The sequence below is a fragment of the Lipotes vexillifer genome, unplaced genomic scaffold (genome assembly GCF_000442215.2).
Source record: "Lipotes vexillifer unplaced genomic scaffold, Lipotes_vexillifer_v1.1 scaffold1747, whole genome shotgun sequence".
Taxonomy (NCBI): Eukaryota; Metazoa; Chordata; class Mammalia; order Artiodactyla; family Lipotidae; genus Lipotes; species Lipotes vexillifer.
In genome coordinates, this window is record NW_006772865.1 from 77,750 (window position 1) to 92,718 (window position 14,969).

Sequence of the window (14,969 nt, forward strand, 5' to 3'; positions counted from 1 at the left end):
TGGGGAAATATTGTGTAAATTTCTTGCATAATTGTATTCACATATGTTTAATATGTAGCCTCAGGTTTAATTTTAAGCCTTCTTAGGTAAAAGTATTGAAGTTAACTGTCATGTTCTCACTACTGTGCAGCTAAAATTGCACCCGATTGAAAACTTACATTGTTTTATCTTAACATGGTTACAGAGTATTTTTTATTACTTACTCTGCAATAAACTATTGACCTGAAGAGCAAAAGGTTTACTTCTGAACAGAGAAGATGTATCTTTGAATCAGCTGAGTATAGGATAGAAGTTTGATTCAATGCATACTTTATTTATTTTTAAAATTATTTAATTTAATTTATTTATTTTTGGCTTCATTGGGTCTTCGTTGCTGCACGTGGGCTTTCTCTAGTTGTGGCGAGTGGGGGCTGCTCTTCATTGTGGTGCAGGGGTTTCTCATTGTGGTGGCTTCTCTTGTTGCAGAGCATGGACTCTAGGCACGTGGGCTCAGTAGTTGTGGCTCGCGGGCTCTAGAGCGCAGGCTTAGTAGTTGTGGTGCACAGGCTTAGTTGCTCCGCGACATGTGGGATCTTCCCAGACCAGGGCTCGAACCTGTGTCCCCTGCATTGGTAGGCAGATTCTTAACCACTGCACCACCAGGGAAGCCTGCATACTTTAAACTTTGTTTTTAATTTGTAATAATAATCTACTAATGAAAAACCCATTAAATTAGGAAAACTCTAGCTCAGTGATTTGTCGAATTTAGTATTGGAGATTAGGCTGTGAATTTTCCTCTTTTTCCTTTGTGTTATAAGTACTTTTATATATGAAATTGAGTATAAATACCAATGCTAATAGCCTTCAATGAGTCTTCCCTTCTGCACATGCATATTTAAAATAAAATAGCATTTTCTTTTGTACAATAAGTTAGTTAAAGCAGGTTTAATATTGTAACTTCCTTGAGTTCCAAGCTTGAAACTGGAAGTTCCTGATGGAAATAGAGCTCACATCTACCATGAGGTGGAAGGTAAAATATTTGTTGAACTAAAGAGAGCATAAATAGACTGCATCCTGTGGGAGGAGATAAGATTACTGATGATGGTGTACCAATATAAATAACTAAGAATCGTCCCCTAAGAATCGTCCCCTTCCTTTATTTCAGTCTGGTAACACTGTGTACATAATGTTAAGATTTTTGTTTCTAAATTCTTTGAGTGCTCCTCAAAGCTAATGAGTGTTGTCAAGTTACCCAGACAGTGCTAGTATTAGTTTCATTTGTGAAAATAAGGAAACTTGAATTGTTATTCATATAAGTATTTTAGTACTGTAAACCATCCCATATTTGTTTTGTAATCAGAGTCAAGTGTGACTCAAGTAGGTCATAATAAATGTCTTTGTATTGTTACTTTTATACTTCATCCCTTCCAAGTTCTTTGTACATATTTGTTGCTATAGGTCGGGGATGGTAGTACTCTGGGAGAATGTGATGAATACAATGGATATGAATTGAGCGTAGAATGATGGGGTATATGTGGTTACCATTGGTAATATTAAGAGTTGAGAAAGAAGTGAAAAATCTAAGAAAGGAGATAGTTGATGATAAAGAATGACAAAGAGAGGAATAGATAAAAGAGTGTAAAACCACACAAAGAACTACTTATAGAACAGTTACTTACATCTGTACTGGTAGATAATGGAGTGGCCTCTTGAAAATGAATTTCTTTATTAGATTATCTGCAAATTCAAAGTTATTTATTTCTAACTGTAGATTGTAGTACAAAGAAATAGTTTAATAATTTCCTTGGTCCTGCATATAAGCATATTTGTTTTTCATGTAGAGTCTTCAGAGAATCATGTATTGAAGATTCTTCTTTAAAAAGCAAGATACAATTCACACATCCTTAGATCATCTGCCTAAATTGTAAACCTTCTGACATCTTCAGTAGTAATTTAAAATTCTGTTTTCCTCGGGACTTCCCTGGTGGTCCAGTGGTTAAGACTCTGCATTTCCAATGCAGGGGGCACGGTTCAATCCCTGGTCGGGGAACTAAGATGCCATATGCTATGTGGCATTGCCAAAATATTAAAACAAACAAACAAACCAAAAAAAAATATATATATATATAATAAATATTATTGCACATTCATTCAGTGTGAGGCACTTTAGATGCTTGGAATGCTCTACTAAGCAGGATAGACACCATGCATTTTAGAGAAGACCAGGCAAATAAGAAAGAGATGATGGAAGTGTGATCAAGTACTGTGACACAGGAAAGTACAGGGTGCTATGGGACAGGTCAGGAAGAAGTGATAATGGAAGCTGAAACTTAAATGATAAGTAGGAGTTAGCCAGGAGAAGAGGATATCAAGGAGTTATTGAAAGAAGAAATGTATGAAGACCCTGAGGCCAAAAAAAATTTTTTTTTCTAAAAATATGACTTGTTGACCACTTGTATTGAATGTAGGGTAGATGTGAGATTTGAGAGCGAGGCTAGAATCAGTTTAACAGTGTGGGCTTACATAAACGGAATGAGAAGTCGTTAAAGGGCCTTAAGTAGAATAGTGACATGAATTAGGTTTGTTTTAAAGGGCTCTCTGGTTTCAGTGTGGAGAATGGATTGGAGGGAAGAAAACTGAAGGCAGTAAAGTCATAAACTGTTCAGTAACCCAGGTGAAGAATGATAGTCTCCTTTAAAGACATGGTGTTCTGTGGATGGAAAGAAGTAGATATCACTGAAAGCAGTAAGGTTATTTTAAGAATTAAAAAGGATCAAGGAGTGGAAAGTCTCCATTAGTTTTAAGTGTTTTGAAGTCATTGGTGACTGGAAGTGCTTTTTCAGATGGCTTGTAAGTTAATGAGTGAATATGTGAGGAATTAAGAACAGATAGTATAGACAAGTCACAGGGAGAGAAGTGGAAGCATGATAATTCTTCTAGCTTCTTTTCATAAATAGCTTACATTTGGAGCATATGTTTTTTTTGAATTTTATTTTATTTTTTTATAGTGTGTTCTTATTAGTTATCCATTTTATACATATTAGTGTGTAATGTCAATCCCAATCTCCCAATTCATCACAGAGCATATATTGATGAGTTAATTTTTGCAAGGTACTAGAACATAGCTTGGTTCATAGTAATTAATCTGTTAAATGTTAAAGAATTTTGACCTAGATGACTATCATATATATGTGTCAGATATAATCCTCCTCCTCCTCCTCCTCCTGTTCCTCCTCCAAAAGCTCATAAGTAAGAGCTGATGAAATAGATTTCATTTCAAGGTGATGTGATAGAGTTAGCATTTTCACATCGTTGATTTCTTATTCTTTCATGCTTAAATAAGTACACTGGGAATCTGAAATTAGATTGTGTGAGTTTGTATCTTCTGTTGCGAACTACTTACTTGATATTGGGTAAATTTCTTAAACTCTGAGCCTCAGTGCCTGGCAAATAATAGTAGGCCTTTAAATATTTGTCAAAAAAATTTTTAAAGTATTTAAGAAAAAAAGTGCTACAAAAAAATCAGGAGTAATCTTATAGTCACTTTCTACTGTTTTCATGTACTGATTTTGCTTACTTTTTCCTTCAAACCTATTCTACACCCTTCACTCTAGAAAAATTGCCATTTACTATCTATATTTTGATTTTCTGTACTACTTTATCTACCTGAATGGATCTTAGTCCATGTTAAATTTCTCATAGCATCTAACACTATGCTAGGTAATTTATAAACACCTAGTTAATTGTTGGGTTTCTTTGAGCATTTATTAAAAGGTGTAAAAAGAATGTATGTCATTGATAGCATTCGGCTCACTGAATGCTTTGTCTCCTACACCCTTCCCTTCACTTAGGCAAAATGATGCAAGTATGAGCATTTTTCTTAGCTCGAGGATTTCATTTTCTTATAGTTCTACTTAAACTATATATGTTTTACTTCTGTACTTTAAAACTCAAATGTGCTTTATATTCTAGGTCCGGTTTATCACTAAAATATGGCATCCTAATATTAGTTCCGTCACAGGGGCTATTTGTTTGGATATCCTGAAAGATCAATGGTAAGAGATTTTGAATTCACCTTCAACCCTCTCTCATATGAATTCTAAGACTGTTTAGAGTGTTAAATGTGTACTTGCCTCAAAACATAAGCATACTTTTATTTGGCAATAATTTTAAAACTAGATGAAGTCTCTTAAGTACATAAGAGAAAATACGTTACAGTTGAAACTGGAATCTATATTTAAATAGTGATTTATTAGGTAATGTCAGATGCTAGCTTTCCATCTTGAAAAATTTTGGATTTTATTTGTCGCTTTGGTAAATTTGATTTTTTGCTATCTCAGAAAGATATTTGTGAAAGACTAAAATAATTTAAGTATTGTAGTAATCAGCTCTGACTTGGATGGAATGTAGACAACAAAAATGTTAAAAGTTGTATTAATTGAGTGCGATTAAGGTTCTAAGATTCTAAGAAGTACCTTTGTAGGTGGTATCACATGTTTTGTCTGATTTTATCTTAGCAGTATAGTGTTTAACCACTAGGTTAAAATCGTGGCTCTGCCATTTACTCATTTTTGTGGTCTTGAGTAAATTACCTGGTCTTTTGCCTTCGTTTCCTTATTGGAAAAAATTGGGGGTTAATACCTATTTCATAGGGCTGTTGAGAAGAGTAAATGAGTTGTTTTATGTATTTCTCTTAGATTAGAGCCTGGCATATTCTAACAATATGGATTGAACAACCAAGACAAGAGATATAAAAAGACATTGGGGTGGAAGAAAACAATAAGTTATGTGTTTGATTTGTTAAGAAAGGGAAAGAAATGAACCTGAATAAGCTGAAACAGGATGACAGCATTTAGCATATGGGTCACTTGGTATATTTAGTAATTGGATAAACAGACAAGAGTTGCTGGTTTTGTTTTGTTTTTCCATTCTAATAGCACACCTGAGTAAAGCCTCTCCCTCAGTAGATCATCTCTTGGGATCCAGTTTCCTGATCTGTATTCCATACTGTTAAACATTGAACATCGTGGACTAGACCTAACTTTATCTTCTGTCATTCTTTTGATTTGTGACTTTTCACAATTTATTGAATTTCTGTGCCTCCATGTTTTTATCTATAAAGTCATCTTGAAGACCCATTATAGCTCTGTTGTTCAGTGATATTAATGAAAATTTGCAGTATTAGAGACATTGTCCTTTTTTTCACTTGGTTTCTAGGACATCAGTTCTTCTGTTCTCCCCTTCCTTTTCCCACTCCTAGACTTCTCAACTAGTTCCTCCCTCATCTCCTGGAGCTTTGTACATGAGAATACCTCAGGGCTAAGTCTGCTTTTTTCCATCTATACTCATTTCCTTGGTGAGCTCATCTGATTTCATAACTTCACCGTTTATATACTAGCAACTCACATTTTCTGAACTCTATAGACTCATGGCCTGCTGCCTGTTTAACATCTATACTTGAATATGTAATGGACGGACATCTCAAACTTAAACATGTTGGAAACAACTGTTTCCCCAGCCCAAAATTTACTTCTTCCCCATGTAAGTTTTGGCAGCTACATCCTTGCAGTTGCTAAGGCCAAAACTTCATCATGATGCTTGTTTCTTCTTTCTCTGGTACCTTTATACCAGAGAAATCTGCAAATCCTGTTGTTGAAACCGCCAACATTTTAGCAGCAGTTCATTACTACTACCTTGGTCCAAGGTTGCATTGCCTCTTGCCTGGATGGTTACAGTAGCCTGTCCTGCTTCTGAGTTTACTCAGGCTATTCTCAGCAGACAGAATGAAACCTCCACCCCTTTGAAAACAAAACTCCACACTAAAATTTTCCACTGTCTTCTCTTCTTGCTCAGAGTTAAACCAGCAGTACTACCACTTCTGATTATCTTCCTATAAATAGTTGAAAGATTATGGTGTATGTAGAGAACTTGACAGAACACTTTTTATCAGCTATTCCCATTTCCTAAGGCAGGTCAAATAGCTGAATTTAGTCTTTTCATATCTATATCATTGAAATAATAAAAGATATCAGAGACATCAGATAAAATAGGTGAGATTGGATATCCATGGGTTTGTCGCGCCCCCCCCCCCTTTTATTGAAGTAAATTGACATTCAGTGGATATCTAAATGTCAGTGTTTAGGCTAATTTGGAGCAGTTATCTTAGAAAACAGTTTGTTAACCTTGGTCTTTATTAATACATGTGGATGGTGATTTACCTTTAATAGCATTTTGTTAGTATGGGTTATTTCTTAACTTTGTAACTTACCCTGTGTGGAAACCATATTATGTTTTTCTGCGACACCTCTTATGACTAAAGGTGTCTGTTTACCTGGGGAAGAAAATGACAACACATAAAAATTGCACTCATTGGGCTTCCCTGGTGGCGCAGTGGTTGGGAGTCCGCCTGCCAATGCAGGGGATACGGGTTCGTGCCCTGGTCCGGGAGGATCCCACGTGCCGCGGAGCGGCTGGGCCCGTGAGCCATGGCCGCTGAGCCTGCGCGTCCGGAGGCTGTGCTCCGCAACGGGAGAGGCCACAACAGTGAGAGGCCCGCGTACCGCAAAAAAAAAAAAAAATTGCACTCATTGATACTGCTCTTCCAAAAGACACGAACGGGCATTAAGAGAATATCTGTATGGTTGATAAGCTGTGCTCAGCACCATTAGTCATCAGGGAAATGCAAATTCAAATCACAATTAGGTACCACTACACACTTGTAAATGGTTCTCATGCATTGCTGGTAAGAATGTGGTTCAGCCACTCAACCAGCAGTATCTGCCAAAGCTAAATAAGTATACACTTTCGCTGTGGCACAGCAGTTCTACTCCTAGGTATATATCCAAGAGAAATCCATGAGAAATGAGTGCATATGTCCACCAAAAGACTTGTACAAGAATATTCATAGCAGATTTATTCAAACTGCAAGTCACCCAAATGTCTGTAAACAAGAGAATGGATATATAATGCTGTAATCATGCAGTGGAACATTACATAGCAGTAAAAAAAAATAAAGGCATGTTGACACAAACAACATGGATGATTCTCATAGACATGTTGAGTGGCAACAACCAGACACAAAGGAGTACATACTGTATGATTTCGTTTTATGAAATTCAACATGAGTCAAAGCTAATTTTGGGTGATAGAAACTAGGACAGTGGTGGGTAGGTAGGGTCGTGAATAACAGGGGCAAGAGTGAGGCTTTCTGAGTGCTGGAAGTACTATGTAGTTTGATCTAGATGGTGGTTACCACGGGTGTATACATGTATAAAAATTCATCTAGCTGTCAAGCATTTTACTCTGATTATACCTTAACAAAAAAATATAACAAAAAAGCTGCCGTTATTTTTAAGTAGCATTCAGTGTTTCAAATGAACGTAGATTATTTATTAATGGTTTTCTGGAAGATCCTTAACAGACAAGTTAGTCAACAATACACACAATTCGGTGCTTACTCTACATATTAAAGGCCCCACCTAGTCCATATGAATGAATATTAGCCATATTAACTGTGCTTATTAATTTTTGAGATCTGAGCAAAATTAATTTACTGAAGATAGATTTATAAAGTACTCACTTATTTGTATCCACTAATTAAAATTAGCTAACACATTTTGAAATTTCATACTTCTGTTTGCCTTTTAGGATTTGTTTTTAATAGATTTATGCTAATTTTACACATTGAATACTAAAAATATTAATGTATGAATTTAATCAGTTTGTGAAAAGCAAAATAAATGGAATAGAAAGTTGTATTTTTGTTTGTATATTTTTTCACATTACCAAGTTTAGATTTTAAAATTTATGTAGAACAGTCAAAAAATATACACATTTCTTTATACCATCAAAGATGTTATAGTTTCTATAGTATTTACGGTCAAAAGAATAAGTTTTGTTTTAATGTTAATTTTATTACAGCTAATTATTAAAACATTGTCATTGTTTGCCATTGATCTTGTGTTCAGCTTTTAAAAACTTTTCATTTAGGTTTCTTTTTAGCTAATTAATTCGTAATGGTTTATGAATACCTCCCTTGCATTTATTATTGAAAGTTTTCAAGCATACAGAAGACTTAAAACTTTGCTCATTGAGATTGTTACAAATTGAATCTAAAGTTACAGCTCTAGATTTTTCCATAAACTGTCCCTTTGCATTCCCACCAACAGTGCACAGGATTCCAGTTACTCCACATCCTTGCCACCGTTATTTTCTGTTTTTTGACAGTAGCTGTCCTAATGGATGTGAGGTGGTATCTCATTGTTTCATTTACATTTTCCTAATGATTAGTGATGTTAAGCATCTTTTCATGTGCTTATCGGCTATTGGTATATCATATTTGGAGAAATGCTTGTTTAAGTCCTTTCTTGGTCAGGTTTGTTTTTTGTTGTTGAGTTGAAGGAGTTCTTTATATATTTCAGATATTAACTCCCTTGTCAGATCTATGATTTGTAAATATTTTCTCCCCATTCTGTGACTGTATTCTATTCTTTCCCTCTATTGACTTTCACTCTGTTGACTGTATTCTCTGCCTAGGAAGATTTAAAAAAATTTTTCTTTTTCTTTGCACAGAAGTTTTTAATTTTGATGTAGTTATAGATCAGTTTCTCTATTTTTTTCTTTTGTTGGCTGTGCTTTTGCCTGTCCTTTGATATCCAAGAAATCGTGGCCAACTGCTGTGTCGTGGACCTTTCACCCTATGTTTTCTACTAAGAGTTTTATAATAAGTTTAGTCTTGGGAATTCCCTAGAGGTCCAGTGGTAAGAACTCAGTGCTTTCACTGCCGGGACCCTGGTTGGGGAAATAAGATCCCACAAGCCATGTGGCACAGCCCCCTGCAAAAAATTAGTCTTACGTTTAGGTCTTTGATCCATTCTGAGTTAATTTTTTTTCTGATTTTTTTTAAAAATTGAAGAATAGTTAATTTACAATGTAGTGTTAGTTTCAAGTGCACAGCAAAGTGATTCAGTTATACATATATATGTATATATTCTTTTTCTGTTTCTTTTCCATTAAAAGTTATTATAAGATATTGAGTATAGTTCCCTGTGTTGAGTTAATTTTTATATAGGGTATAAGGCATGGCAAAGGTCTAACTTCACTCTTCTGAAAGCTCATTAAGTTGTTGTTTTTTCCCCCTATCATAGTAGCTTTATTTATTTATTTATTTTAGCATCTTTATTGGAGTATAATTTCTTTACACAACGGTGTGTTAGTTTCTGCTTTATAACAGAGTGAATCAGCTGTACATACACATATATCCCCATATCTCCTCCCTCTTGCATCTCCCTCCCACACTCCCTATCCCACCCCTCTAGGTGGTCACAAAGAACTGAGCTGATCTCCCTGTGCTGTGTGGCTCCTTTGCACTAGCTATCTATTTTATTTAATTAATTAATTTATTTTTAAATTTATTGGAGTATAGTTGATTTACAATGTTTTGTTTCAGGTGTACAGCAAACTGAATCAGTTATACATGTATCCAACATTTTTGGCAAATTAAGAAAAAATGATAATGTTAGGAGAAATTGGGAGCTTCCTCCTTTTTCTTTTTTTCTTTTTTTTTTTTTTTACTGTTGAAGAAGAATATTATTTTCTCTCCTTGTGCCAATGCTTTTCTTTTTAAAAAATTTTTAAATTTAATTTAATTTTTCTATACAGCAGGTTCTTACTAGTCGTCAATTTTATACATATCAGTGTATACATGTCAATCCCAATTGCCCAATTCATCACACCACCATCCCCACCCCTCTGTGGCTTCCCCCGCTTGGTGTCCATACAATTGTTCTCTACATCTGTGTCTCAACTTCTGCCCTGCAAACCGGTTCATCTGTACTGTTTTTCTAGGTTCCACATACATGCGTTAATATATGATATTTGTTTTTCTCTTTCTGACTTCACTCTGTATGACAGTCTCTAGATCCACCCACGTCTCAACAAATGACCCAATTTCGTTCCTTTTTATGGCTGGGTAATATTCCATTGTATATATGTACCACATCTTCCTTACCCATTCATCTGTCGATGGGCATTTAGGTTGCTCCCATGACCTGGCTATTGTAAATAGTGCTGCAATGACTGCTGGGGTGCATGCGTCTTTTTGAATTACGGTTGTCCTAGGGTATATGCCCAGTAGTGGGATTGCTGGATCATATGGTAATCCTATTTTTAGTTTTTTAAGGAACCTCCATACTGTTCTCCATAGTGGCTGTATCAATTTACATTCCCACCAACAGTGTGAGAGGGTTCCCTTTTCTCCACACCCTCTCCAGCATTTGTTTGTAGATTTTCTGATGATGCCCATTCAGACTGGTGTGAGGTGATACCTCATTGTAGTTTTGATTTGCATTTCTCTAATAATTAGTGATGTTGAGCAGCTTTTCATGTGCTTCTTGGATATCTGTAGGTCTTCTTTGGAGAAATGTCTATTTAGGTCTTCTGTCCATTTTTGGATTGGGTTATTTTTTTTTTTAATATTGAGGTGCATGAGCTGTTTATATATTTTGGAGATTAATCCTTTGTCTGTTGATTCGTTTGCAAATATTTTGCCCCATTCTGAGGGTTGTCTTCTTGTCTTGTTTATGGTTTCCTTTGCTGTGCAAAAGCTTTGAAGTTTCATTAGGTCCCATTTGTTTATTTTTGTTTTTATTTCAGTTACTCTAGGAGGTGGATCAGAAAGGATCTTGCTGTGATTTATGTCAAAGAGTGTTCTTCCTATGTTTTTCTCTAAGAATTTGATAGTGCCCGGTCTTACATTTAGGTCTCAAATCCATTTTGAGTTTATTTTTGTGTATGGTGTGAGGGAGTGTTCTAATTTCATTCTTTTACATGTAGCTGTCCAGTTTTCCCAGCACCACTTATTGAAGAGATTGTCTTTTCTCCATTGTATATCCTTGCCTCCTTTGTCATAGATTAGTTGACCATAGGTGCGTGGGTTTATCTCTGGGCTTTCTATCTTGTTCCATTGATCTATGTTTCTGTTTTTGTGCCTGTACCGTATTGTCTTGATTACTATAGCTTTGTAGTATAGTCTGAAATCAGGGAGTCTGATTCCTACTGCTCCGTTTTTTTCCCTCAACTGCTTTGGCTATTCGGGGTCTTTTGTGCCTCCATACAGATTTTAAGATTTTTGTTTTAGTTCTGTAAAAAATGCCATTGGTAATTTAATAGGGATTGCATTGAATCTGTAGATTGCTTTGGGTAGTATAGTCATTTTCACAATATTGATTCTTCCAATCCAAGAACATGGTATATCTCTCCATCTGTTGGTATCATCTTTAATTTCTTTCATCAGTGTCTTATAGTTTTCTGCATACAGGTCTTTTGTCTCCCGAGGTAGGTTTATTCTTAGGTATTTTATTCTTTTTGTTGCAGTGGTAAATGGGAGTGTTTCCTTAATTTCTCTTTCAGATTTTTGATCATTAGGGTATAGGAATGCAAGAGATTTCTGTGCATTAATTTTGTATCCTTCAACTTTACCAAATACATTGATTAGCTCTAGTAGTTTTCTGGTGGCATCTTTAGGATTCTCTATGTATAGTATCATGTCATCTACAAACAGTGACAGTTTTGCTTCTTCTTTTCCAATTTGTATTCCTTTTATTTCTTTTTCTTCTCTGATTGCCGTGGCTAGGACTTCCAAAACTGTGTTGAATAATAGTGGTGAGAGTGGACATCCTTGTCTTGTTCCTGATCTTAGAGGAAATGCTTTCAGTTTTTCACCATTGAGAATGATGTTTGCTGTGGGTTTGTTGTATATGGCCTTTATTATGTTGAGGTAGTTTCCCTCTATGCCCACTTTCTGGAGAGTTTTTATCATAATGGGTGTTGAATTTTGTCAAAAGGTTTTTCTGCATCTATTGAGATGATCATATGGTTTTTCTCCCTCAATTTGTTAATATGGTGTATCACATTGATTGATTTGTGTATATTGAAGAATCCTTGCATCCCTTGGATAAATCCCACGTGATCATGGTGTATGATCCTTTTAATGTGTTGTTGGATTCTGTTTGCTAGTATTTTGTTGAGGATTTTTGCATCTATATTCATCAATGCTATTGCTCTGTAATTTTCTTTTTTTGTAGTATCTTTGTCTGGTTTTGGTATCAGGGTGATGGTGGCCTCATAGAATGAGTTTGGGAGTGTTCCTTCCCCCACAATGTTTTGGAAGAGTTTGAGAAGGATGGGTGTTGGCTCTTCTCTAAATGTTTGATAGAATTCATCTGTGAAGCCATCTAGTCCTGGACTTTTGTTCGTTGGAAGATTTTTAATCACAGTTTCAATTTCATTACTTGTGATTGGTTTGTTCATATTTTCTATTTCTTCCTGGTTCAGTCTTGGAAGATGCTACCTTTCTAAGAATTTGTCCATTTCTTCCAGGTTGTCCATTTTATTGGCATAGAGTTGCTTCTAGTAGTCTTTTAGCATGCTTTGTATTTCTGCGGTGTCTGTTGTAACTTCTCCTTTTTCATTTCTAATTTTATTGATTTGAGTCCTCTTCCTCTTTTTCTTGATGAGTCTGGCTAATGGTTTATCAGTTTTGTTTATCTTCTCAAAGAGCCAGGTTTTAGTTTTATTAATCTTTGCTATTATTTTCTTTGTTTCTCTTTTATTTATTTCTGCTCTGATCTTTACAGTTTCTTTCCTTTTGCTAACTTTGGGTTTTGTTTGTTTTTTTTCTCTAGTTCCTTTAGGTGTAAGGTTAGATTGTTTATTTGAGATTTTTCTTGTTTCTTGAGGTAGGCTTGTATAGCTATAAACTTGCCTCTTAGAACTGCTTTTGCTGCATCCCATAGGTTTTGGATTGTCGTGTTTTCATTGTCACTTGTCTCTAGGTATTTTTGATTTCCTCTTTTGATGTCTTCAGTGATCTCTTGGTTATTTAGTAATGTATTGTTTTGCCTTCATGTGTTTGTGTTTTTTTTATGTTTTTTTCCCTGTAATTCATTTCTACTCTCATAGCATTGTGGTCAGAAAAGATGGTTGATATGATTTCAATTTTCTTAAATTTACTAAAGTTTGATTTGTGACCCAAGATGTGATCTGTCCTGGAGAGTGTTCCGTGTGCACTTGAGAAGAAAGTGTAATCTGCTGTTCTTGGATGGCATGTCCTATAAATAGCAGTTAAATCTATCTGGTCTGTTGTATCATTTAAAGCTTTTGTTTCCCTATTAATTTTCTGTTTGGATGATGTGTCCATTGGTGTAAGTGTCCATTGGTGTAAGTCCCCTACTATTATTGTGTTACTGTCGATTTCCTCTTTTATAGCTGTTAGCAGTTGCCTTATGTATCGAGGTCCTCCTATGTTGGGTCCATATATATTTATAATTATTATATCTTCTCAGATCCCTTGATCATTATGTAGTGTCCTTCCTTGTCTCGTAACATTATTTTAAAGTCTATTTTATCTGATATGAGTATTGCTACTCCAGCTTTCTTTTGATTTCCATTTGCATGGAATATCTTTTTCCATCCCCTCACTTTCAGTCTGAATTTGTCCCTAGGTCTGAAGTGGGTCTCTTGTAGACAGCATATATATTGGTCTTGTTTTTGTATCCATTCAGGAAGCCTGTGTCTTTTGGTTGGAGCATTTAATCCATTCACGTTTAAGGTAATTATCGATATGCATGTTCCTATGACCATTTTCTTAATTGTTTTGGGTTCGTTTTTGTAGGTCCTTTTCTTCTCTTGTGTTTCCCACTTAGAGAAGTTCCTTTAGCATTTGTTGTAGAGCCGGTTTGGTGTTGCTGAATTCTCTTAGCTTTTGCTTGTCCGTAAAGCTTTTGTGATTTCTCCATCGAATCTGAATTACATCCTTGCTGGGTAGAGTAATCTTGGTTGTCAGTTCTTCCCTTTCATCACTTTTAAGTATATCATGCCACTCCCTTCTGGCTTGTATTGTTTCTGCTGAGAAATCAGCTGTTAACCTTATGGGAGTTCACTTGTATGTTATTTGTCGTTTTTCCCTTGTTGCTTTCAATAATTTTTCTTTGTCTTTAATTTTTGCCAGTTTGCTTAATATGTGTCTTGGGGTGTTTCTCCTTTGGTTTATCCTGTATGGGACTCTCTGTGCTTCCTGGACTTGGCTGGCTATTTGCTTTCCTATGTTAGGGAAGTTTTCGAGTATAATCTCTTCAGATGTTTTCTCTGGTCCTTTCTCTCTCTCTCTTCTCCTTCTGGGACCTCTATAATGCGAATGTTGTTGTGTTTAATGTTGTCCCCGAGATCTCTTAGGCTGTCTTCGTTTCATTTCATTCTTTATTCTGTTCCGCAGCAGTGAATTCCATCATTCTGTTTTCCAGGTCACTTATCCGTTCTTCTGCCTGTTTCTATTGATACCTTCTAATGTAGTTTTCATTTCAGTTACTTTATTGTTCATCTCTGTTTGTTCTTTAATTCTTCTAGGTCTTTGTTAAACATTTCTTGCATCTTCTCGATCTTTGCCTCCATTCTTTTTCTGATGTCCTGTATGATCTTCACTATCATTATTCTGAATTCTCTTTCTGGAAGGTTGCCTATCTCCACTTCATTTAGTTGTTTTTCTGGGTTTTTATCTTGTTCCTTCATCTGGTACATATCCCTCTGCCTTTTCATCTTGTCTATCTTTCTGTGAATGTGGTTTTTGTTCCACAGGCTGCAGGATTGTAGTTCTTCTTGCTTCTGCTGTCTGCCCTCTGGTGGATGAGGCTATCTAAGAGGCTTGTGCAAGTTTCCTGATGGGAGGGACTGGTGGTCAGTAGAGCTGACTGTTGCTCTGGTGGGCAGAGCTCAGTAAAAGTTTAATCTGCTTGACTGCTGATGTGTGGGACTGGGTTCTTTCCCTGTTGGTGTTTGGCCTGAGGCAACCCAACACTGGAGCCTACCTGGGCTCTTTGGTGGGGCTAATGGTGGACTCTGGGAGGGGTCAGGTCAAGGAGTGCTTCCCATTACTTACGCTGCCAGTGTCCTTGTCCCCACAGTGAGCCACAGCCACCACCCTCCCCCACCCACCC

At 36.0% G+C, this 14,969-nt stretch overlaps 1 protein-coding gene across 3 annotated transcripts in view; it reads left to right on the top strand.

The window, feature by feature from the left end:
• The window catches only part of UBE2K (ubiquitin conjugating enzyme E2 K), an 80,318-nt gene that overhangs the window by 53,340 nt on the left and 12,009 nt on the right, over window positions 1–14,969 (top strand). For all 3 annotated transcript variants that reach the window (XM_007447927.1, XM_007447929.1, XM_007447928.1), the window contains one exon: window positions 3,952–4,034. In XM_007447927.1, the coding sequence (XP_007447989.1) occupies window positions 3,952–4,034 (83 nt within the window). The remainder of the gene's footprint in view (window positions 1–3,951; window positions 4,035–14,969) is intronic.